Source organism: Mustelus asterias, chromosome 5 (genome assembly GCF_964213995.1).
Source record: "Mustelus asterias chromosome 5, sMusAst1.hap1.1, whole genome shotgun sequence".
NCBI classification, from domain to species: domain Eukaryota; kingdom Metazoa; phylum Chordata; class Chondrichthyes; order Carcharhiniformes; family Triakidae; genus Mustelus; species Mustelus asterias.
The window spans coordinates 30998121-31024964 of NC_135805.1; the positions used below are offsets into that span (position 1 = coordinate 30998121).

Here is a 26844-nt window from a genome sequence, read left to right on the forward strand (position 1 = left end):
AGTTGCAGTTATGTTTGAAAGATGATTTCTTTGATTTTGCCTTCAAGGACCCTGGCAGCACTTAGTCACCAATAATACCCTGGTTTTGCATGCTACAATATGAACAGTTTTGGTAAATGTATCATTGCAGATTTTTAATAGCCTAATTTGCAGTTCTTCTACAATTAAAGGTTTTGGATATGGTGCATGTGTATATTGTAATGATGGACTGCAGTATGGGAAGGTGAAGTTCTGGTTCTCTGCATTCCTGAGGTAAGGGAGCAGGAAATTGGGTATGCAAGGCTAAATTCAAAAAGGTCTGTGGAGAGAGAAAGAGGAATGCAAACATAAGATTGAATGCTGTTCCAGCCACTGGCTGTGTTGTTGTTGTACACCCCATTCAATAAACGCGGTGTTCTGAGTTTTGTCTCGAACACTTAATGCTCTAGAATATTTTTTGCTGAATGATTGCTTTCATCTTTCCACTTCCCTCCCTCCCTTTAAGACCAACCTTAAAATCTACATTTTAAACTGAGTTCTAGATCACCTCTCTTCTTATCTGGGTTATGATTAGATGAGGCTGAATAGCTCTCCTCTTGTCCTTTTCTTTGAGTTTTTTAAAGAAGGATATGCTTGCCAATTCAATGAATGTTTAACTCTGCCTGTAAAAGTCATAGACAACTTTTCTTGAATTTTCGAATAGAAGAGTATCGAATCTACTTAAACCGTGTATGTAAGATAATAAAAGTCCAGCCTTCTCTCATATACATACAAATTCACTCGCAGACAAATAGATAACAGAGAGTGAGGATAGATAAAGCAATTTAAATTCCAGCAAAATGAAAGAGTATGTGGTTCTTGCATGTTGGTGTCTTGTCTGACTTCAGGCCAAACACGTCTGGGTCCGTCTGGGTTCGGTGCTAAGGTGGTGAAGATGTTCAGGTTTGATTGAACAGTCTGCAGGTGCAACAGGTGATCAAGAAGGCAAATGGGATGTTGGCCTATGTCGCAAGGGGGATAGAATATAAAAGCAGAGATGTCTTGCTGTGTGCAGTATTGGTCCCCTTATTTGCGGAAGGATATATTGGCCTTGGAGGGAGTGCAGAGAAGGTTTACCAGGTTGATACCAGAGATGAGGGGTGTTGATTATGAGGAGAGACTGAGCAGATTGGGTTTGTACTCGTTGGAATTTAGAAGGCTATGGGGGGATCTTATAGAGACCTATAAAATAATGAAGGGGCTGGATAGGGTAGAGGTGGAGAGATTCTTTCCACTTAGAAAGGAAACTAGAACTAGAGGGCACAGCCTCAAAATAAAGGGGAGTCAGTTTAGGACAGAGTTGAGGAGGAACTACTTCTTTCAGAGGGTGGTGAATCTCTGGAATTCTCTGCCCACTGAAGTGGTGGAGGCTACCTCGTTGAATATGTTTAAATCACGGATAGATGGATTCCTGATCGGTAAGGGAATTAGGGGTTATGGGGATCAGGCGGGTAAGTGGAACTGATCCACTTCAGATCAGCCATGATCTTATTGAATGGCGGGGCAGGCTCGAGGGGCTAGATGGCCTATTCCTGCTCCTATTTCTTATGTTCTTATGATTATCATTTCTGCTGGAGACTGCAGCTGCTGGGTTGAGTTAAGGTTTCTGTGGCAAATGTATAAGCAAAGTCAGTAGATAGTGTTCAACACTTGCAAGTTGGATGTAGAGAGAGACCGACACAGACATCTTGCTTCTTCAGCATTTTAGTTGCTTTTCTGGCCTGCAGAGAAAACAAGATGTTTAAAAACAAAGGGTTAGATGGCTTGTCACATAACCTTCTCTCTCCAACTGCCCAGTGACCCAAATATGGTCATGGCTAATGAATTCTGGTTGTAACTTGATTTGTTTATGGCTGAGAATTCCTTTCTCAAACAGAGTCCTTTGTCTGAAGTGAATACATTTAATGCTGGTTCTCCACCCAGATGAGCCTGGGTGTCCTGTGAATGGGGATTGGAGATGTGGTTCATTCACATTCCCCTAAGGTAATTGTCTTTGATGGACTTTTCCAGCTAGGTTGTCTCCATTTCAATGGCCTTTGAATGTAGAAGCTGCAATAATGCAAATATGCTGTCAGTTTTGATTGTGATTTCAAGGCATTGGAATATGGCATTAGTCTTTTAAAAATAAATTAATGGTTTGCAGCCAGTGAATTCAGAAAATCATTTTTTTAATAAAGCATGGCTTAATAACAATCTCCTTCTTTGCCAATTTTCATTTTTGTCCGATTATGCCTCTGTGAAGCACAGAAGGATGATTTTCTTTTTCCATCATACTTTCCCCTTCAAATAGTTCCTGGACTCACTCACCCTCCACATCTTTTTCGATTTTTCAAGCTGACTCCACTCTGTCTACATAAACTTTGTTTCACCTTGGGACCAATGACTTGAACTTTGGACTTCCTCCTATCATCTCTTACATTACAATAGTGACTACACTTTAAAAGTACTTAATTAGCTGCAAAGGGCTTTGGGGCCTCCTAAATGCCTGTTGGAAATCCAAACCTGTTGGTTTAACGTTTATTTATTAGTGTCACAAGTAGGTTTACATTAACATGGCAATGAAGTAACTGTGAAAATCCCCAGTTGCCACACTTCTGTGTCAATTCAGGTACATTGGGGGAGAATTTAGCATGGCCAATGCACCTATCCAACACGGAGGGAACTGGCGCACCTGGAGGAAACCCACAAAGTCACGGGGAGAAGTGCAGACTCCACACAGACAGTGACCTAAGCCGGGAATCAAACCCGGGTCCCTAGCGCTGTGAGGCAGCAGTGCTAACCACTGTGCCACCATTATTTATCAACCATATTATTTATTAACCATCCTAAAAGCAAGGACTTCATGATAAACCTGTATGTGACATTGGCTTGGCCTTGACTGGAGTATTGCCTAATTCTGGGTGCTGCACTTTAGGAAAGATGTGAAGGCATTAGAGAGGGAGCAGAAAAGATGCAGAAGATTTGTATCAAGGTTGAAGAATTTTATTTAAATGAATAGAATCTCAGGCTGTTCTGCTGGAGAAGAAAAGACAAGGAGATTTTTATGCAGCAGGTGGTTAGGATTTACAATGCACTGCCTGAGAGTGTGGTGGAGGTAGATTTAATCAAGGACTTTGAAAAGATATTTATCTGCAGAGAAAGAACAAGTAAGGCAAAAGGTGAGTTGGCTTGCAGAGAGCCAGCATGGGCATGATGGGCCAAATAGCCTCCTTCTGTGCTGTGACCATTCTATGAGCCTACAATACTAGTTACATCCTCAAAAACATAAAATCACAAAGTACATTGTTAAGATTTTCTTAATATGTGCAGTGGTTTCCCAGTGACTGATGTTGGGCTAGGCTGCTGTGAGGCCAATGACTTTCTTGTCAGACCTGGGAGAGGACTTGTACTCCTGGCTTACAAAAAATGACATTGTATTTATTTGCCCTAGGTAGCCCCAAGCCCTACCTCCATATTATTGCTATGTTTTCTGTCCCAGGGAAGTCTGTGCAGTAACAGTAACTTTCTGAACAGTTCATCAACCTGAAGTGTTACTTCTGTTTTGCTCTTCACAAATACTGATAGACCTGCTGAGTATTTACAGCTTTTTTAGCTTTAAATTATGGCAAATTTCAATTGAAAGCCCAATATAAATGTATCAAATGTTCTGCCCACCCCATGCCCTTTATGGTGGGGGTTACTATTGAAGCCAAAGGATGAGTATAAAATATAACTGGTGATGTTCACATCATGTTTTGGTATAAAAAAAGATATTGCATGTTTCATGTAATTAGGCCTTCAATGCTAAGTATGGAACTATGCCCGATGGCCATTTAATCAAAACGAATGTAAAACTAAACATTTTCAAAGTTAATTAAATGTACTCTGTGTACAGAAGTATATATTTCTAGCTAAAACGTTACTTTACCATGTTATTATAGGATATTGTTGTCATTTAAATATTGCTGGCTTTCTTTTGCTTGATTCTTTTCTCTGCAGGATCTACCCACCTTGATTTGATTTATTATTTTATTAGTTATCATTTTAATGTTAGAGGCAATTATAAAATATGTTTTGTCAAACTTTGTGATTAGGAAGAGAGTGCAGAGGTTGGCACGAACCTTGTTTCACGTTTAGTGAGGAGACCTGAAGATCTTCTTTCAAATATTGAAAAACATGTGGCCCTATACAAAGACAAAATGCTGAGGCTTTTAGAGGTATGGAATAATTTCATGCAGGTTTTTAGACTTGACTTCAATTTGTTGTTCCTACAACATTCACAGCATTTATGATACTTTAATAATTTTGTTATAATGGAATTGTGTTTCTGTGCTTTTTTTGTCTACCCATCTAAAAACCACAAAGGATTATATGGCTGATCATGACCATCAAAATCTGATAGAACTGGATGGAAACAAAAAAACAAATGAACTGTTTATGGTAAGAAAGTTGTGTAAATGTGTTTGAATGGTTTAAAGGTACTTTTTAAATTCTCTTTTTAAAACAATGCAATGTTAACTGATACAGCTGGGGGGGTGGGGGGGGGGGAGTGGGTGGTGATAGGAAATGGGGAGGTATTGGAGGCTCTTACAAACATACAATCCCCTGGCTCGGATGAACTGCATCTTAGGCTGCTGTGCGAGGCGAGGCAGGAAATTTCAGTGGTTCCGACACAAATTTTTAATTCCTCTCTGGTCACCTGGGAAGTCATGATGTGGAGATGCCGGCGTTGGACTGGGGTAAACACAGTAAGAAGTTTAACAACACCAGGTTAAAGTCCAACAGGTTTATTTGGTAGCAAAAGCCACACAAGCTTTCGGAGCTGCAAGCCCCTTCTTCAGGTGAGTGGGAATTCTGTTCACAAACAGAGCATATAAAGACACAAACTCAATTTACATGAATAATGGTTGGAATGCGAATACTTACAACTAATCAAGTCTTTAAGAAACAAATCAACGTGAGTGGAGAGAGCATCAAGACAGGCTAAAAAGATGTGTATTGTCTCCAGACAAGACAGCCAGTGAAACTCTGTGGGGGTTACAAATAGTGTGACATGAACCCAATATCCCGGTTGAGGCCGTCCTCGTGTGTGTGGAACTTGGCTATCAGTTTCTGCTCAGCGACTCTGCGCTGTCGTGTGTCGCGAAGGCCGCCTTGGAGAACGCTTACCCGAATATCAGAGGCCGAATGCCCGTGACCGCTGAAGTGCTCCCCAACAGGAAGAGAACAGTCTTGCCTGGTGATTGTCGAGCGGTGTTCATTCATCCGTTGTCGCAGCGTCTGCATAGTTTCCCCAATGTACCATGCCTCGGGACATCCTTTCTTGCAGCGTATCAGGTAGACTACGTTGGCCGAGTTGCAAGAGTATGTACCATGTACCTGGTGGATGGTGTTCTCACGTGAGATGATGGCATCTGTGTCGATGGAAGTGCCAGAGAACTGGAGGACGGCTAATATGGTTCCATTTCTTAAGAAGGGTAGTAGTCAGGAAATTACAGATCGGTGAGTCTCACGTCAGTGGTAGGGAAACAATTGGAGAAAATTTCCAAAATATCCATTTGGAAAGACATGGAATAAATTGGGGGTTGTCAGAGGGAGATCATGCCTAACAAATTCGGTAGAATTTTTTGAAAATGTGATCAAGTGTGTGGATGAAGGAAGTTCAGTTGATGTAGTTTATATGGGTTTTTGCAAAGCTTTTGACAAGGTCCCAAATGGGAGACTGATTGAGAAGGCTAAAACACATGGAATTCAGGGAAACTTGGTAAGATGGGTCAGTAACGGGCTTAGTAATAGGCCACGAAGGGTAGTGGTAGAAGGTTGTTTGAATAACTGGAGGCTGGTGTCCACTGGTGTACCACAGGACCAGTACTTGGACCCTTATTGTTTGTTATATACATAATTGATATGGATGAAATGTTAAGCAAGTTTGTGGTGTCACTTCCTAATGATTAACGCTTCAGGTTCACCGTCCTAAAATGCTTAAATGATACGTCAAGGTAGCCTGGAGAATTCAGAAGACTATATTTGATTGCTGATGCCTGGTGAAAGTTACTAAAAATTACAAAGAGTACAAGGGGAACACAACCTTAAACTATTACTGAAATTACATAATTCTTTCAACATTAGGTCTATACAAAGTGTATGAAAATCAGTGAATAGAGATAACCAGTATTTTAAAACTGAGGTAACAAGATACATGTATAAGATACAGAACTACACAACTAGTAAATCTGATTACAGAACCTAATTCCCAAGGTTACAGAGCCAAAGTAAAACATAGGGTGGGATTTTACGGCTTCACTCATCCCAGCACTGTAAAATTCCACCTGAGGTCAATGGACCTTCCCATGGTCCGCCCCTCACCCGCTCCAATTCCTGTGGCGGGCAGGATGGTAAAATTACAGCTCTAGATTTTTTACTTCGAAAAAAAGTGACTATTTCTCTTTCGAAACACTACGGGCGCGATCTTACCAGCCGTTCATGCCATGCTCCTGCTACAGTGAGGTTGGAGTGAATGATGGTCACATTCCGGCCTTCAACTCAAAAGGCTAAATTTATTGAAAACATAAGGCTGAAGGTTTGAGAATTCATAACCGTTTTCTTCACACAGTAGGGCTTTCTAACTCAAATATAGAAGTTAAGTTTTAAATCACTTCCCCAGAGCCTAATTTATCAAACTTTGTAACGTTTGATTAAACCATAAAAGCATATTTTGCACAGGACTAGAGCCCTGTGGTGTATTTCACTTCTCAAGTAAGGATGCAGCTACAGATAAAGGCCTACATACTAGGTCTTGCATTGGCTACAATTAAATCAGAATATCCTAGGATAGTTGATATACTTCAGTTACTTGATCATGTAGTATAACTGATGTACAAACTAACTATTAAACATGATCTTTCTTGCCATTGTCCCATGATTCGAAACTCATTTATTTCACACCAATCTTTGAGCCATGCGTTTATTTCTGTAATCTTATTTACTCTATGCCAATTTGCTTGAGGACAAGTCATAATCAAGAGTTTACTACCTTTTAGGTTCTGCTTTTTAATTTAGCTCCTAGCTGCTCATAATCTCTAAGCAGACCTTCTTTCACGGCCCTGTCTTTATTGTTGCAACCTACAAAGATCATAACAACTGGGATCCCCTCCTTCCTGCTCTAAGCTCCTCTTCTGCACAGATGTCTTGAACATTGGCACTTGGCAGGCAATACAGCCTTCAGAACCCTTGCTCTTGGCTGCAGAGACCAGTTGTCTATTGTTATGTTGCGACTGTTGTGGTGTTATCAATAGGTTTTAGGATTTGTGAGGAACAAAAACATTTATTGATATGAAACACTTAGGTACAGGAGGTTTATGCAGCACGAAGGTTGCCTGGGGCAGAGCCCAGTTCTACATGGTTCCAGAAGTAAAATACCTGAGAGAACTCTCTCTGAGTGTGATCACTCAGCCTCAGTTCTCATTGGTCCCTCAAGTCAGGTGACCCTCTTATGCTGCACTATCTTAGAGACAAAACACCACATACACAACATTTAACTTTCTTATACAACCTTCAAAATCGATTTACTCAACACACATTGTAAATAATATTATACACATAGGTTTGATACTTGTAAATTGATGTAGCGATTATTCAGTGGAGGGATATTGAAGCTTTCATTTTACATAACACTTCTAGAAAGCTTCAATTATGCACAGTCCCAAATATAGTCTTATATGGAATGCTTCCATCTTGGCTTGCTGCTTTCCGAAGTCTATCCTAGACTGTGCACTGACCATGGACTTTACTCCATGGATGGTCTCACTCTCCAATCCTCCATTGATCCTTTTCTCTGTCAAGCAACTTACTCTACAATGTATGCAGATACCACCATCACAATACAACACAGTCTTATGTTTTGACAGTTCTTGCACAATCTTGGTTTGGCACTGGTGAAGGAAATGGTTGTGGTACTGTATTTCTGGTACTTAGGTTGTATGAGAAAATTTCTTCTCTTCCTATTGTTTCTGGGTTCGAATCCCACCACAGCAGATGGTGAAATTTGAATTCAAAATCTGAAATTAAAAGTCTAATAATGATGAGGGGAGGCAATGGCCTAGTGGTATTATTGCTAGACTATTAATCCAGAAACTCAGCTAATGTTCTGGGAACCTGAGTTTGAATCCCACCACGGCAGATGGTGGAATTTGAATTCAATAAAAAATATCTGAAATTAAGAATTGACTGATGACCATGAAACCATTGTGGATTGTTGGAGAAACCCATCTGGTTCACAATCGTCCTTTAGGGAAGGAAATCTGCCGACCTTACCTGGTCTGGCCAACATGTGACTCCAGACCCATGCAAAGTGGTTGACTCTCAACTGCCCTCTGAAATGGCCTAGCAAGCCACTCAGTTTCAAGGGCAAATAGGGATGGGCCAGTCTGCAACTCTTATGTCCCACGAATGAATAAAAAATAAATGTGGTTGACTCTCAAATGCTCTGAAATGGAGAGCAGTTAGGGATGGACAATCTATTTTGGTCCAACCAGCGATGCCCACATCCCGTGAATGAATTTTTAAAAAATTAGCATGTTTATCATCAATGATGTTATTATATTGGTTCTTGTGCATGTTTATTAGTGTACTCATTTCAGCAATCTTCTTCTGGCATGTAATCTCAGGTTCCTTCTCTGCTTGAATTGCTGCTTTGTCTAATTCTCTCAGGCATATCTCCTTCGACTGAGTGACTTAATTTATCAATCTCTTCCTTTTGTCCTCGGATTGAACCAATCTTCTGTTATTCTTTATTCCATACATTTGCAAACCATTGCATTTATCCATTTCTGAGTTTTTTCCAATGCGAATCCATCATTCTCTTCTAACAACATTTGGCAACAATCTCTTGCTACTTATGCTTTACATATTTTCAGACAACTTTCCTTTTGTTGTAGTTGCTTCTACGTTCAACATTTCTTCCTTCTTGTCTTTTTAAAAATTATGATATGGAGATTTTAATTAGACAAAATTCCACAAAGTCAGTGACCCAAGCCGGGAATTGAACCTGGGTCCCTGATGCTGTGAGCCAGCGATGCTAACCACTGTGCCACCTTGCCACCCCAATTGTGTTCTCTCTTTGGGTTTATCCATTGTTATAACCTCCACACTGGACAATTCATGCATTTCTGCAGAATGCCAGGGGGCGATTCTTCCAAAAGTGCTGAATTGGTGAGAAAACTGGTGGAAATCACGACTGTTTTTTCAGTTCAACTTCAGACCCGAATCTCCCACATTCTGTGCAATGCAGAGGTCACAACTATGAATCTCATTGAAAGCTTGGTGGCGGGGCCTATTCACACCGGAGTCTGACAGTTCCGGGCCACTGCGCATGCAAACACGTACACGTCAGGATGGGAGAATCAGATCCCCAATTTCTCAAGCTCATCTGTTTTTTCCCACATGACTGGTACAAAGAACAAAGAACAAAGAAAATTACAGCACAGGAACAGGCCCTTCGGCCCTCCAAGCCTGCACCGACCATGCTGCCCGACTTAACTAAAACTCTCTACCCTTCAGGGGACCATATCCCTCTATTCCCATCCTATTCATGTACTTGTCAAAACGCCCCTTAAAAGTCATTACCGTATCCGCTTCCACTACCTCCCCCGGCAACGAGTTCCAGACACCCACTACTCTCTGTGTAAAAAATCTGCCTCGTACATCTCCTTTAAACCTTGCCCTGGGAAAAAGCTCCTGACTATCCACTCTGTCCATACCTCTCATAATCCTGGAGACTTCTATCAGGTCTCCCCTCAACCTCCGTCGTTCCAGTGAGAACAAACCAAGTTTCTCCAACCTCTCCTCTTAGCTAATGCCCTCCATACCAGGCAACATCCTGGTAAATCTTTTCTGTACCCTCTCCAAAGTCTCCACATCCTTCTGGTAGTGGTGACCAGAATTGAACACTATATTCCAAGTGCGGCCTAACTAAGGTTCTATAAAGCTGCAACATGATTTGCCGATTTTTAAACTCAGTACCCCGGCCGATGAAGGCAAGCATGACGTATGCCTTCTTGACTACCTTCCCCACCTGCATTGCCACTTTCAGTGACCTGTGTACCTGTACACCCAGATCTCTTTGCCTATCAATACTCTTCAGGGTTCTGCCATTTACTGTAGATTTCCTATCTGTATTAGACCTTCCAAAATGCATTACCTCACATTTGTCCAGATTAAACTCCATCTGCTATCTCTCCGCCCAAGTCCCCAACTGATCTATATCCTGCTGTATCCTCTGATGGTCCTCATCGCTATCCGCAAATCTACCAACCTTTGTGCCATCCGCAAACTTACTAATCAATCCAGTTACATTTTCCTCCAAATCATTTATATATATTACAAACAGCAAAGGTCCCAGCACTGATCCCTGAGGAACACCACTTGTCACAGCCCTCCATCCAGAAACGCACCCTTCCACTGCTACCCTGGTAGTTCGATCATTCAGTTGGGTCTCTTGAAAATTCCCAATATGGCTCTGGTGAATGATAGTTCTGCTCTAATTTCTGCTTCAAAAGTATAGTGACTCTTGCAGTAGATGGTACAGGATGTTGTACATGAGCACTATGGATCAAATCCTTGAGCTGCTTCACTCTGAGACGAGCAGTTCTCTCATAAGTTCATAAGATATAGGAGCAGAATTAGGCCATTCGGCTCACTGAATCCGCTCTGCCATTTGATCATGGCTGATATGCTCCTCATCCCCATTTTCCTGCCTTCTCCCCATAACCCTTCAACTCATTACGAATTACAAATCTGTCTAACTCCTCCTTAAATTTACTCACTGTCTCAGCATGCACCACACTTTGGGATAGCAAATTCCACAGATTCACAACCTTTTGGGAGAAGTAGTTTCTCCTCAACTCTGTTTTAAATTTGCTATCCCTTATTCTAATCTATGACGGGAAAGTGGAGAAGATTATCACACCAGATAGGGCGGCACGGTAGCACAGTGGTTAGCACTGCTGCTTCACAGCTCCAGGGTCCTGGGTTCGATTCCCGGCTCAGGTCACTGTCTGTGTGGAGTTTGCACATTCTCCTCGTGTCTGCGTGGGTTTCCTCCGGGTGCTCCGGTTTCCTCCCACAGTCCAAAGATGTGCGGGTTAGGTTGATTGGCCAGGTTAAAAAATTGCCCCTTAGAGTCCTGGGATGTGTAGGTTAGAGGGATTAGCGGGTAAAATATGTGGGGGTAGGGCCTGGGTGGGATTGTGGTCGGTGCAGACTCGATGGGCCGAATGGCCTCCTTCTGCACTGTAGGGTTTCTATGATTTCTATGATCTATGATCAGACCAGTCATGATCTCATTGAATGGCAAAGCAGACATGTTGGGCCAAATGGCCTACTTTTGTTCCCATGTCTTATAGTCTTATGAGTGATGGACCCAGGAGGTCCAACAACCTCACCTTGCTGGCCTGGAAGGAGGCCATAGCAGAGGTTAATGATGTCGGGAATAAAAAAAGAAATGCCCTACAGCGCAAGAAAAGGATGAATTAATGATTTAATCCACTCTGAAGGGGTAAATCAATCTGCTGCTCAATCCAAGCTTACACTCTCATAATGGCATCTGAACTCAAAGGGTTACATCCCTCTCGGATCTCGCACATTATTAATGGAGGAGACATGAGCATTGAATGTCACACACATAAACACCGCCATCTCATCTATGATTCTGCATAAACAACATCTTCAACAGCACACAGCATACAGAACAGTCATGCATGCTTTCCAACCTCCCCTCCATCCCTTCTCACCACAATTCATCTACTTGTCCATGCAGACCAAACTTACCCACAACAGGAGGGAGAGATCTCAGATCGGAGGTGGAACAGTGGACATACAGGAGCTCACAATGTTTGAGGTTGAAGCAGCCAAGTTGGCAGTGGAGGATAGGGATTGCTGCTCTGGTGAAGATGAGATTGGAACCGTAATATTCTGCCCACTTACTGTGGATTTGATTTTCAGTGGATTATATTGGCCTCCACAAGCTCCCACATACTGTAGCTGCAACACATCATCTGCCCTAGCCATCCTGAATGTGTTTTGATTATCTAATTAATTAATTGTTTCACTAATTTTAATACTAAATTTCGGAGCAGTTTTCTGTGAGGTGACAAAAACAGAAAATGCTGTAAAAACTCAGTAGTTTTGAAAGCATCTGTGGAGAGAGAATAGAGCCAACCTTTCCTCCACAGATGCTGTCAGACCTGCTGAGTTTTTCCAGCATTTTCTGTTTTTGTTTCAAATTTCAGCGTCCACAATATTTTGCCTTTATTTCTGTGAGGTGTCCTGGTCTCTGTCGGAGAAAGTAACAGTACTAATTTGGAGAATTTGGAAGAGTCATAATGAAACATTGATGTGATTATTTTATGAGAATGCTTAATATTTTAAGCTCATCTTTACTGAAAACAGAATGCAAGTTATAAAGTACTGTTCTAAGTGCACAGAATGTATTGTTATATTACTGTTCTTGCAATTGTGTGTTCGGGACAGTATTCTTTTTAAATGTAGTTTTTTTTAGGTGTTTTCTTTTCTTTTGCTTTTTAGTCAGTGATATATAAATTGGAATTCTTGGGCCTCCAACCTGCAGCTCTGGTACAACATCTATATGAAGAGGAAGAAGAAGAAACACCAGAAGAAATTGATGATGTGAGCAATCCACTCAGGAAAAACAATGTTTTATTTAAAACTTGAACTAGTTTCTTCTTGTGTTTTTTTTCAATTTATTTTGAATTCCCCATTCCTCTTCACACTTGGCACTGCTATCACTAGTATAGCCTAATATAGGTATCCTCTTTATGGGGGAAGCCATTTTAACGGAATTGAATGAGGATCCACTGGTTCAAAGAACATCATACTAAAGAATATCACACCCAGAAAGTGGTAGCTTACTTTTTCAGCCAAATTGACCCTCATTTGCTGCTTATGTGTTCAATTGGTATCATTTTTTGATCTAGTTGATCCTGAAAGTTGTGTTGATTTATTTTTTTTACTACACTTTTATTTTAGATGTTAGCAAAGCTTGGATTCACACTCTGAGAAAATCCATGAGCATCTCCTTGTTGCCTTATCTCTAGAACAGAAAAATATCTGAGGTCAACATTTACCTGAAGATGTTGTGGGTGCTCTTTTGGTTTCTAAAAATTGATCTACAAATTGAGCTTACCACTCTAAGAGATTGAAGATTAGTTTAGTAGTGCTTTGGTAGGCCTGCTTCTGCAAGTTAATTTCTTCAATTCTACTTACTTGAAGGTGAAGCCAGGGGGAGCAAGAGTTCTCCTCCCAATTCCATTTAAAGATTTCATGTCATGGACATGTACTCATCCCCACCCTCATGGATGATCATCCACATTTCCCAAGCTTCCAATCGCTCTAGACTCCAATCCCACTCCACGGTCTCTTTTGATGAGTAATAGTATATTTTATGCTAAAACTAGCTCTGAATCTGTACACGAAAGTATTATACCAAAATGACTTAACAATATTCTTCTTAAACGTTCCTCAACAGGAAGATCTGTATCGATCTGCTGCAATGATGAAACGTACAGCGCCTGGATATCGCTGGCGTAGGAGCAAGTGGGGCCGAGCATGTCCTGTGTCTTTATTTGAGGGAAATATTATTATGGGAAAATCGCAGTTTGCTGCAAGGTACAATTTTAGGAATTTTCAGTGATATTTTCATAGTTTTAAAGCTTTAGAATAAACTTACAATGGATTTTCCTGTTACTTTTAGAAATCATCTAAGAAGCAATTTGAGTTACCTAAATGGAGCTGGAGCCCGAGTGGGGTTGGGGTCTGAATGGGGGTGGGCTATGACATGGGGGTGGGGGGGGGGGCGGTGGGGTTTGCTCAATGACAGGGGAGGGGGGCTTAACCAGAGGAGGCTCTGCAAGGGAGGGTTGGTCTGCAAGGCGGGGGGAGGGGGGTGTATAGGGGGTCCACCATGGAGTTTATCAGGAGGGTCCTGATGCCCCGATGCTGGCGACCTATATTGGAGAGAACATGCTGCTGATGATGGGGCTAAGTCCGATGTCCGTGGGATGGGAAAGGTTTCCCAGTTCACTGAGAGATTGGGGTGCCTTGCACAATGGGTACCTGAGCACTCTAAAGCTGATTTCTCCGGCAAGCTTAGGCAATGCCACCCGCTGCTGTACTGGTGCAAATCTCCCTGCTATCAAAAAAACTGAGTGAGGGAAAATTGTCATGCCAAACTCATCCAAAAGACAGGTAAGGAACATACCGCCCCTCCCATCTTTGAAGGCATTTCCTCCTAAGATGATTTGGGCCAAGAATTTTCCCAGTTCCCATTACCTCTCTTAAGGGGGCATGAGGGTCTGTAGGGACTGGATGGAATCATGAAGTAGCATGGATGGGTCATGGCGAATGTGGAAAAATGTGGAATTTGAGGACAGATGTGAGTGATGAGGGCTGGAGACCTTTCTGATTTTATTTTAACAGCATCAAAGTCCCACAGCACCAAGGTGGACCTTTTAAACAGCCTTCCTGCACTCCCTTCAGCCCCGGTGGTGGCCTCTGAGCAATCTCCTGCGATCGCTGGCCTAACTACATCCAGCACACTGCACCTGCCCCCAAACAATAAAAATCCTGTCTTTGAAGGCACTTTCTCCTAAGATGATTGAGGCCAGGAATTTTCCCACATCCATTGCTCTTCTTAAGGTTGAAATACCAGGCTTCAGCTTCCCCTTTTTTGTCTTTCAAGATTAAAAATGTTGCATTTCCCTGCCATTTGGAATAAGTTCACGTATCAGCTTAGTTCCATTGTTTAGGATTCTTATCTGAGTTATCGCACTCCAAGTTTTGCCTATCATATAGGTTGACAGGCCACTGAGTATTGAGGAGGTATGCCAGGGTTGAAGGTGATATTCTTTGGATGATTCATCACACTGTATGTCCCTCTGCCAGGGTGGTGAGTGTCTGGAACAAGCTGCCAGAGGTAGTAGTAGAGGTGGGTACAACTTTGTCTTTTAAAAAGCATTTAGACAGTTATATGGATAAGATGGGTATTGAGTGATATGGGTCAAATGTGGGCAATTGGGACGAGCTTAGAGGTTTTAAAAAAAAGGCGGCATGGACAAGTTGGAACGAAGAGCCCGTTTCCATGCTGTAAACCTCTATGATTGTATGACTCTATGAGGTTAGACAAGCATTCAAGTTCCATATCATGTTACGAGGAAGACCTAAGGAGTTTTGTCAATTGGTAATTCACAATCAACCAACACTACTAAAAAGAGAATGACTTGTCATTCATCGCAATACTTAGAGTCATAGAGGTTTACAGCATGGAAACAGGCCCTTTGGCCCAACTTGTCCATGCTGCCCTTTTTTTAAAAACCACTAAGCTAATCCCAATTGCCCGCATTTGGTCCATACCCATCGTACCCATGTAACTATCTAAATGCTTTTTAAAAGATAAAATTGTACCCGTCTCTACTACTACCTCTGGCAGCTTGTTCCAGGCACTCAACACTCTCTATGTGAAAAAATTGCCCCTCTGGACACTTTTGTATCTCTCCCCTCTCACCTTAAACCTATGCCCTCCAGTTTTAGACTCCCCTACCTTTGGGAAAAGATATTGACTACCTACCATGTCTTAGCCCCTCATTATTTTATAGACCTCTATAAGGTCACCCCTCAGCCTCCTACGCTCCAGAGAAAAAAGTCCCAGTCTATTCAGCCTCTCCTTATAACTCAATCCATCAAGTCCCGGTAGCACCCTAGTAAATCTTTTCTGCACTCTTTCTAGTTTAATAATATCCTTTCTATAATAGGGTGACCAGAATGGCACACAGTATTCCAAGTGTGGCCTTACCAATGTCATGTACAACTTCAACAAGACGTCCCAACTCCTGTATTCAATGTTCTGACTGATGAAACCAAGCATGCCGAATGCCTTCTTCACCACTCTGTCCACCTGTGACTCCACTTTCAAGGAGCTATGAACATGTACCCCTAGATCTCTTTGTTCTGTAACTCTCCCCAACGCCCTACCATTAACTGAGTAAGTCCTGCCCCGGTTCAATCTACCAAAATGCATCACCTCGCATTTGTCTAAATTAAACTCCATCTGCCATTTGTCAGCCCACTGGCCCAATTGATCAAGATCCTGTTGCAATTGGAGATAACTTTCTTCACTGTCCACTATGCCACCAATCTTGGTGTCATCTGCAAACTTACTAACCATGCCCCCTATATTCACATCCAAATCATTAATATAAATGACAAATAACAGTGGGCCCAGCACTGATCCCTGAGGTACACCGCTGGTCACAGGCCTCCAGTTTGAAAAACAACTCTCTACAACTACCCTCTGGCTTCTGTCAAGAAGCCAATTTTGTATCCATTTAGATACCTTATCCTGGATCCCGTGAGATTTAACTTTATGCAACAACCTACCATGTGGTACCTTGGCAAAGGCCTTGCTAAAGTCCATGTAGACAACATCAACTGCACTACCCTCATCTACCTTCTTGGTTACCCCTTCAAAAAACTCAATTAAATTTGTGAGACATGATTTTCCACTCACAAAGCTATGCTGACTGTCCCTAATCAGTCCTTGCATCTCTAAATGCCTGTAGATCCTGTCTCTCAAAATACCTTCCAACAATTTACCCACCACAGATGTGAGGCTCACTGGCCTGTAGTTCCCAGGCTTTTCCCTGCAGCCCTTTTTAAACAAAGGCACAACATTTGCCACTCTCCAATCTTCAGACACCTCACCCGTGACTATTGATGATTCAAATATCTCGGCTAGGGAACCCGCAATTTCCTCCCTAGCCTCCCACAACGTCCTGGGATATACTTCATCAGGTCCCGGGGATTTATCTACCTTGATGCGCTTTAAGACTTCCAGCACCTCCTTCTCTGTAATATGTACACTCCTCAAGACATCACTATTTATTTCCCCAAGTTCCCAAACATCCATGCTTTTCTCAACAGTAAATACTGATGAGAAATATTCATTTAGGATCTCACCCATCTCTTGTGGATCCGCACATAGATGACCTTGTTGATCCTTAGAGGCCCTACTCTCTTCCTTGTTACTCTTTTGCCCTTTATGTATTTGTAGAAGCTCTTTGGATTCTCCTTTGTCTTATCTGCCAAAACAATTTCGTGTCCCCTTTTTGCCCTCTTGGTTTCTCTCTTAACTCTACTCCTACACCCCCTATACTCTTCAAGAGATTCACTTGATCCCAGCTGCCTATGCAAGTCATGTGCCTCTTTCTTCTTCTTGACCAGGGCCTCAATATCCCGAGTCATCCAGGGTTCCCGACTTCTGCCAGCTTTGCCCTTCACTCTAAGAGGAATGTGTTTACCCTGAACCCTGGTTAACGCACTTTTGAAAGCATGCCACTTACCAGACGTCCCTTTGTCTTCCCACAGACTCCCCCAATTAACTTTTGAAAGTTCCTGCCCGATACCATCAAAATTGGCCTTGCCCCAATTTAGAATTTTAACTTTTGGGACAGACCTATCTTCTCCATCGCTATCTTAAAACTAATAGAATTATGGCCACTGGTCCCAAAGTGATCCCTCACTAACACTTCTGTCACCTGCCCTTCCTTATTTCCCAAGAGGAGGTCAAGTTTTGCTCCCTCTTTAGTCGGGCCATCCACATACTGAATGAGAAATTCCTCCTGAATACACTCAACAAATTTTCTCCATCCAACCCTCTAATACTATGGCTGTCCCAGTCAATGTTGGGAAAATTAAAATCTTCGACTATTACCACCCTATTTTTCTTGGAGCTATTTGTAATCTCCTTACATATTTGCTCCTCAATTTCCCGCTGACTATTTGGGGGCCTATAGTACAACCCTATCAAAGTGATTTCCCCCTTCTTATTTTTCAGTTCTACCCATAGACTCAGTGACCAACCCCTCGGATATATCCCCTCTCAGTACGGCCGTGATGCTTTCCATAATCAAAAGTGCAACTCCCCCTCCTCTCTTACCTCCTGTTCTATCTTTCCTATAGCATCTGTACCCTGGAACATTAAACTGCCAGTCCTGTCCCTCTCTTAGCCATGTTTCAGTAATTGCTATAATATCCCAGTCCCACGTACCCATCAATGACCTGAGTTCATCTGCCTTGCCCATCAGGCCTCTTGCATTGGAATAAATGCAGTTTAATCTGGACTTCCCTTGCTGTCTGTCTTGCTTTTGCCTGATCATCATAGAAATCATAGAAACCCTACAGTACAGAAAGAGGCCATTCGGCCCATCGAGTCTGCACCAACCACAATCCCACCCAGGCCCTACCCCCATATTCCTGATCTGTCTGGTACTAGGATTACTGATGCTGCCTTTACTAATTAATGTACTCTCTTTAACTTCTGTGCTGTCCTCAAACTTCTCTTCTGTCTCCCTACTGCTTTGGATCCCACCCCCCTGCCAAACTAGTTTAAATCCTCCCGAGTGGCTCTAGCAAATCTCTCCGCCAGGATGTTAGTCCCCCTCCAGTTCAAGTGTAACCCGTCCCTCTTGAACAGATCAGGCCTTCCCCAGAAAAGATCCCAATGATCCAAAAATCTAAATCCCTGCCCCCTGCACCAGCTCTCAAGCCAGGCATTCATCTGCCTAATCCTCCTATTCCTACTCTCACGAGCACGTGGTACCGGTAGTAGTCCTGAAATTACTACCTTCGAGGTCCCACACGTTAGCCTTCTGCCTAACTCTCTATGTTCACATTTCAGGACCTCATCCCTTTTCCTACCTATGTCGTTGGTACCAATATGTCCAACGACCTCTGGCTGCTCACCCTCCCCCTTAAGAATGTCCTGCAATCACTCAGAGACGTCCTTGACCTTGGCACCAGGGAGGCAACACACCATCCTGGAGCCTCGATTGCGGCCACAGAAATGCCTGTCTGTGCCTCTAACTAGTGAGTCCCCTATTACTACTGCTTGCTTGCTTTTTGCCCGACCCTGTCCCACAGCAGAACCAGCTGTGGTGTCACAGGCCTGGCTGTTGCTGGTATCTCCCCCTGACAGGCTATCCCCCTCAACATCATCCAAAATGGTATACCGGTTTGAAAGGGGAATAGACACAGGAGACTCCTGCACTACCTGCATGCCTCTCCTGGCAGTCACCCATCTACCTGTCTGAACCTGTGGTATGACAACCTCCCTGTAACTAGTGTCTATCACACTCTCTGCCTCTCGTATGCTCCGCAGTGCATCCACCTGCCGCTCCAACCGAACAATGCGGTTTGTGAGGAGCTGCAACTGCAATTGGTTAGAGGAGGGAGGGAGGGAGGGAAATACTGAAGTAGTGTTTGGGACTGCTCCCTGCAGACTAGGCTGCGGATCCCCAAGGTAAGTTAGTTTTATACTCACAGTGCCGCTCTGCTCCGCCCTCTAACTGCTCCCTGCAGACTTTTATGATGTGGAGTTGCCGGCGTTGGATTGGGATAGGCACAGTAAGTAGTCTCACAACACCAGGTTAAAGTCCAACAGGTTTATTAGGTAGCACGAGCTTTTGCAGTGCCGCTCCTTCATCAGGTGAGTGCAGGATTTGTTTCACAAACAGGACATAAATAGACACAAACTCAATTACAAGATAATGGTTGGAATGCGAGTCATAACAGGTAATCAAGTCAAAGAACAAAGAAAATTACAGCACAGGAACAGGCCCTACGGCCCACCAAGCCTGCACCGACCATGCTGCCCGACTTAACTAAAATCCCCTACCCTTCCGGGGACCATATCCCTCTATTCCCATCCTATTCGTGTATTTGTTAAAAGTCACTACCATATCCGCTTCCACTACCTCCCCTGGCAACGAGTTCCAGGCACCCACTACTCTCTGTGTAAAATATCTGCCTCGTACATCTCCTTTAAACCTTGCCCCTCACACCTTAAACCTGTGCCCCCTAGTAATTGACTCTTCCACCCTGGAGAAAAGCTTCTGACTATCCACTCCGTCCATGCCTCTCATAGTCTTGTAGACTTCTATCAGGTTGCCCCTCAATCTCCGTCGTTCCAGTGAGAACAAACCAAGTTTCTCCAATCTCTCCTCATAGCTAATGCCCTCCATACCAGGCAACATCCTGGTAAATATTTTCTGTACCCTCTCCAAAGCTTCCACATCCTTCTGGAGAATGTTACCCGAAGACCAGAGGCTGAATGCCCGTGACTGCTGAGGTGTTCCCCAACAGGAAGGGAATACTCCTGCCTGGTGCTTGTCGAGCGGTGTCCATTCATCTGTTGTCATAGTGTCTACATGGTCGTGCCAATATACCATGCCTCAGGACATCTTTTCCTGCAGTGTATCAGGTAGACAACGATGGCCGACTCGCAAGAGTATGTATCGTGTACCTGGTGAATGGTATTCTCACGTGAGATGATGGCATCTGTGTCGATGATCCGCCACGTCTTGCAGAGGTTGCTGTGGCAGGGTTGTGTGGTGTCGTGGTCACTGTTCTCCTGAAGGCTGGGTAGTTTGCTGCGTACAATAGTCAGTTTGAGGTTACACAGGTGTTTGAAGGCAAGTAGTGGGGGTGTGGGGATGGCCTTGGCGAGATGTTCGTCTTCATCAATGACATGTTGAAGGCTCCGGAGCAGACGTCGTAGCTTCTCCGCTCCAGGGAAGTACTGGACGACGAAGGATACTCTGTCCGCCGTGTCCCGTGTTCGTCTTCTGAGGAGGTCTGTGCGATTTTTCACTGTGGCGCATCGGAACTATTAATCGATGAGTTGAGCGCCATATCCAGTTCTTACGAGGGCGTCTTTCAGCATCTGGAGGTGTCTGTTGCATCTCCTCATCTGAGCAGATCCTGTGTATACGGAGGGCTTGTCCGTAGGGGATGGCTTCTTTAACGTGTTTAGGGTGGAAGCTGGAGAAGTAGAGCATTGTGAGGTTATCCATGGACTTGTGGTACAGTGAAGTGCTGAGGTGACCGTCCTTGATGGAGATGCATGTGTCCAAGAATGCAACCGATTCTGGAGAGTAGTCCATGGTGAGTCTAATGGTGGAATGGAACTTGTTGATGTCCTCTTGTAGTTGTTTCAGTGATTGTTCACCATGAGTCCAAAGGAAGAAAATGTCATCAATATATGTAGTGTATAGCGTCGGTTGAAGGTCCTGTGCGGTGAAGAAGTCTTGTTCGAATCTGTGCATGAAGATGTTGGCATATTGAGGTGTGAATTTGGTCCCCATGGCTGTTCCATGTGTCTGGATGAAGAACTGGTTGTTGAAGCTGAAGACATTGCGGTGGGTCCAGGATGAAGTGAATGAGTTGTAGAATTGCGTCTGGAGATTGGCAGTTGTCGGCGTTGAGTACTGAGGCAGTTGCAGCAATGCCATTGTCGTGGGGGATGCTGGTGTAGAGTGCCGAGACATCCATTGTGACGAGAAGTGTTCCTGGTTCAACTGCTCCATGGGTGCTGAATTTCTGTAAAAAGTCTGTAGTATCACGACAGAAGCTGGGGGTTCTTTGTACGATGGGTTTTAGGATGCCCTCGACATAGCCAGAGAGGTTCTCACACAGGGTCCCATTGCCTGATACGATGGGACGGCCGGGTGTGTTGGCCTTATGTATCTTTGGGAGACAGTAGAGATCTCCAACATGAGGAGTATGTGGGATAAGAGCGTGGAAGGTGCTCTGAAGGTCCAGATCAAAGGTCTTGATCTGTCTGCTGAGTTGACGGGTGTGTTCTTTGGTTGGATCTGCGGGTAACTGTCTATAGTGTTCCTCATTGTTCAGTTGTTGGTACACTTCTTTGCAGTAATCCATTCTGTTCAGTATGACAGTGGCCCCTCCTTTATCTGCTGGTTTGATGACAATGTTGCGGTTGGTCTTGAGAGCGCGGATGGTGTTGCGTTGTGCTTGGTTGACGATCGGGGCTGTCTTGTGAGTGCGGCTGATGAATCTGGTTCAGTATGACAGTGGCCCCTCCTTTGTCTGCTGGTTTGATGACCATGTTACGGTTGGCCTTGAGGGCGTTCAATATGACAGTGGCCCCTCCTTTGTTTCAGTGTGACAGTGGCCCCTCCTTTGTCTGCTGGTTTGATGACCATGTTACAGTTGGCCTTGAAGGCATTCAATATGACAGTGGCCCCTCCTTTGTTTCAGTGTGACAGTGGCCCCTCCTTTGCCATCAGCCGCATTTCAGACTGAGATGTCAGCGCCGGCAATCCAACACGCAGAGTTCCACACTGGTAGGATGGCAGGTGCTATGGAGACCTTAGTTCAGGATCTTTCTCCTCACAGCTACCTGTTTTCCTCAAGGAGTCAGCCAAGGCTTCAGGCACCCATAGGGAGAAGCCTAATACACCAGGTGAATACAGAAGTATCTGTCCCAACTGAAATCCCCTCTTCCTGTGACATCATCAGCTTCAGCTCCACAGGTTGAGAAGCGTTTGCCTTCCCCAGAACAGGACATCCAAAGCAGGCCAGGACCCTCCAGGTTTTGGCCCTCTAGAAGACATCCTCCAAGATCATCACAGACAACAGGGAGTAGCAGTTAGCAAGCTACCTCCTCATCCTCTGTGGATGTCGGGGGGAGCACCAAGATGTAGAGACAGGGTAAGGAGAGTGAAAAAGATGTAGTTGCAAAATATTGGCACGGGTGTTGACCATTTTATATATACATATATAGAATGCTGTGCAGGGACACATTTAAATGTGACGCTTGGAGTTGGGGGGCGCTGAGACCACAGCAGTGTGGAAATTTAATGCTGCCTTCCAGTGGAATGGTGTGTTCCTCTTGGATAAATAATTATTGCAGTCTGAAGCAAATAGATCACCATTTTTGTATGCCCGTTAAAGCTCTTAGTTGCCGCAATCCAACGGCCCCGTTGACAGCAGGTGAAAATCCCTTAATGGCCGCTAAATCTCGTAAGAGGCCAAAAACAGGATTTTTTCCTTCTCCCCACCGCTGACGCCGCTGCTTCCGCCCTCATTCTAAGTCCCCACCCAGCCAGCGTGAATCACTACTGGTTTTCAAAAACGAGATGACTATGTTATACGACAATATTAGGCGGAAACTGGGAAATGTAAATTGGGGGTGGCTATTTGAGGGTAAATCCGCATCTGTCATGTGGGAATCTTTTAAAGGCCAGTTAATTAGAGTTCAGGACCAGCATGTTTCTGTGAAAGTGAAGGATAAGGATGGCAAGAGGAATTGTGAACTTAGTCAAAAAGAGAAAGGAGGCACACATAAGGTTTAGGAAACTGAAGATAGATAGAGGCCTCGAAGAATATAAAGGAAGCAAGAAATAACTTAAACATGGAGTTAGACAGGCTAAAAGGGGCCATGAAATGTCCTTGGCAAACAGGCTTAAGGAAAATCCTAAGGCATTTTATACATGTGTAAGAAGCAAGAGGGTAGCTAGGGAAAGGGTAGGTCCACTCAAGGACAAAGGAGGGAATTTATGCATGGAGCTGGAAAAAGTGGGTGAAGTCTTTAACAAATACTTTGCATCGGTATTCACAAAGAAGAAGGACTTGGTGAATGGTGAATCTAGAGAGGGGTATGTTGATATTCTAGAGCATGTTGATATAAAAAAGGAGGAGGTGTTGGGTTTTTTGAAAAGCATTAAGGTAGACGAGTCCCCAGAACCTGATAGGTTCTATCCCAAAATACTAAGGGAGGAAATTGTTGGGGCCTTGTACACAATCTTTGTATGCTCTTTAGTCACAGAAGAGATCATAGATCATAGAATATCATAGAAACCCTACAGTACAGAAAGAGGCCATTCGGCCCATCGAGTCTGCACCGACCACAATCCCCCCCAGGCACTATTGGAGAATAGCCAGTTTTGTTCCTTTGTTTAAGAAGGGCAACAGGGATAATCCGGAATATTATAGGCCTTACATCAGTGGTAGGGAAATTATTGGAGCAGATTCTTAGAAATATAGAAACTAGAAGCAGGTGTAGGCCATTTGACCCTTCCAACCTGCTCCGGCATTCATTATGATCATGGCTGATCATCAAATTCAATACCCCGATCCCCACTTCCCCCCATATCCCTTGATGCCTTTAGCCCCAAGAGCTATATCTAATTTTTTCTTGAAATCGACACAATGTTTTGATCTCAACTATATTCTGTGGTCGTGAATTCCACAGATTTACCCCTCGCTGAGTGAAGAAATTTCTCCTCACCTCCGTCCTAAAAGATTCACCCATTATCCTCAAACTATGACCCCTAGTTCTGGACTCCCCCACTATTGGGAACATTCTTTCTGAATCTACCCTGTCTAACCCTGTTAGAATTTTATAACTTTCTATGAGATCTCTTCTCACTCTTCTAAACTCCAATGAATACAATCCTAACCAACTTAATCTCTCCTCATATGACAGATCTACCATCCCAGGAATCAGCCTGGTAAACCTTTGCTGTGCTCCCTCTATAGCAAGGCCACTCTTCCTCAGCTAAGGACACCAAAACTGCACACAATGCTCCAGATGTGGCCTCAACAATGCCCTATACATTTGCAGTAAAACATCTCTATTCCTATGTTCAAATCCTCTTGCTATAAAGGCCAACATACCATTTGATGTCTTCACTGCCTTTGTGCTTATTCAGTGACTGATGCACGAGGACACCAAGGTCTTGCTGAGTTTTTTTGAGGAAGTGACAAAGATGATTGATGAGGGCAGGGCAGTGAATGTTGTCTACATGGACTTTAGCAAGGCCTTTGACAAGGTCCCTCATGGCAGGCTGATACAGAAGGTGAAGTCACATGGGATCCGTGGTGAGTTGGAAAGATGGATATAGAACTGGCTTGGTCATAGAAGACAGAAAGTAGCAATGGAAGGGTGTTTTTCTGTCTGGAGAACTGTGACCAGTGGTGTTTCACAGGAATCAGTGCTGGGACCCCTGTTGTTTGTAATATATATATAAATGATTTGGAGGACAATGTTCGTGGTCTGATTAGTAAGTTTGCTGATGACACAAAGATTTGGGGAACTGCGGATAGTGAGGAGAATTGCCAGAGGATACAGCAGCATATAGATAGGCTGGAGACTTGGGCAGAGAAATGGCAGATGGAATTTAATCTGGACAAATGCGAGATGATGCATTTTGGAAGGTCTAATTCAGAAGGGAATTATACAGTAAATGGCAAAATCCTTAAAAACATTAACATACAGAGAGATCTAGGCATACAGGTCCACAGTTCCCTGAAAGTGGCAACACAAGTAGATATGATGGTCAGGAAGGCATATGGCATGCTTGTCTTCATTGGTCGTTGGCAAGTCATGTTGTAGCTGCATAGAACTTTAGTTAGGCCACATTTGGAATATTGCGTACAGTTCTGGGCGAAACACCACCAGAGACTTTGGAGAGGATACAGAAAAGGTTTACCAAGATGTTGCCTGGCTTGGAGAGTATTAGCTATGAGGAGAGATTGGGCAAACTTGGTTTGTTTTCACTTGAACATCGGCGGCTAAGGAGTGACCTGATAGAAGTTTGCAAAATTATGAGAGACATGGATAGAATGGATAGTTGGAGTCTTTTTCCCAGGGTAGAAATTTCAATTACTAGGGGATATAGGTTTAAAGTAGAAGAGGGAAATTTTAAAGGAGATGTGAGAGGCAGGTTTTTTACTCAGAGGGTGGTAAGTGCTTGGAATCAGCTGCCAGAGGAGGTGGTAGAAGCAGATACAATAGCAACATTGAAGGGGCATCTTGACAGATACATAATAGGCAGGGAATAGAGGGATATGGATTGTGTGGAGGTAAAAGGTGGGCCAAAGGGCCTGTTCCTTTGTTGTACTGTTCTTTGTTCTTATGTCAGGGATACACAGGTACGTATGGCCCTTGGGTGGTGAGAGATGTGTCTAGGCATTGCCCCCAACACTCTGGCAGTACCCCTTGGCACTGTTCCCAGCACTGCCAGGTGGCCCTCTGGGGAGCTCCATTGTGGGGGCTCCCATTATCCAAGGGGAGGAGTTACCCTTCTGTGTGTGGGAGTCTCGATGTCCGTGGGAGGGAGTGTTTACTTGCGCCCGTTGGTTGGGGGTGGCTTTTATTTCAATCAGGGATTAGAGTGCTTTTTAAAAATGGGGCCCTGATCTTGGGATTGGTGGCGTTGTCGGCTTTCTTAGGCCTTGCCCCTCCAGCTGATGGTCTGAATCTCACCTCCCCTTTGAACGTGCACAAGGTGTTGTTCAATATGGTGAGAAAAACTGGCAGTGCAGCCTGTGAGCTTGACACGAATTTTCTTGCCTGAGCCAACACTGCATTTTTGGGAAGATTTCGGCCAGTGCATTTCATGGAAAATTCCTGCCATTGGGTGAATTGGCCCTGGTAATTGGCCTTAGTGTCCCAAGATGTGTAGCTCAGGGAATTGGGGGTGGGAGGTAAATTCCTGGGGTTATGTGGATAGGGCTTGGGTAAAATGCTCTGTCAGAGAGTTGGTGCAGGCTCAATGGGCCAAATAGCTTCTTTCTGCACTGTAGAGGTTCTATGATTATGATCTTCTCTTTAAACATAGTGTTTGCTTTTCCTAGGTGCATTATTATGCTGCACATTGTGAGCAATTAGGAATGGTCAAAAATTGCTGCCCTAGCCAGTGATGCCCATATTTCATGAAAGAATAAATCATGTTCAGCATTGTGCTAAAGGTGCTCAACAGCAAATATATTTTTTAATTTATTTTTCATCCTGTTGTTTCTGCTGCTGATTTCAGTAGTGCCTGAAACTGAATGATTAGATCCAAGGTAATGCCACTACTGCTATACTGTATGCTTGAAATAACCTAGTCAAGATATTAGTTACCTCAAATTGGATGTTTGATAGGTCAGGCAAAAATACACTTCTATTTGGTCCAAAGTGACTAGTTGTGA

At 43.7% G+C, this 26844-nt stretch overlaps 1 protein-coding gene across 1 annotated transcript in view; it reads left to right on the top strand.

Annotated features, from left to right (window-relative positions):
* ak9 (adenylate kinase 9) overlaps positions 1–26844 on the top strand; it is a 370082-nt gene that overhangs the window by 52652 nt on the left and 290586 nt on the right. The window contains exons 9-12 of the mRNA XM_078213534.1: positions 4363–4437; positions 11813–11959; positions 12580–12681; positions 13541–13680. Of these exons, the coding sequence (XP_078069660.1) occupies positions 4363–4437; positions 11813–11959; positions 12580–12681; positions 13541–13680 (464 nt within the window). The remainder of the gene's footprint in view (positions 1–4362; positions 4438–11812; positions 11960–12579; positions 12682–13540; positions 13681–26844) is intronic.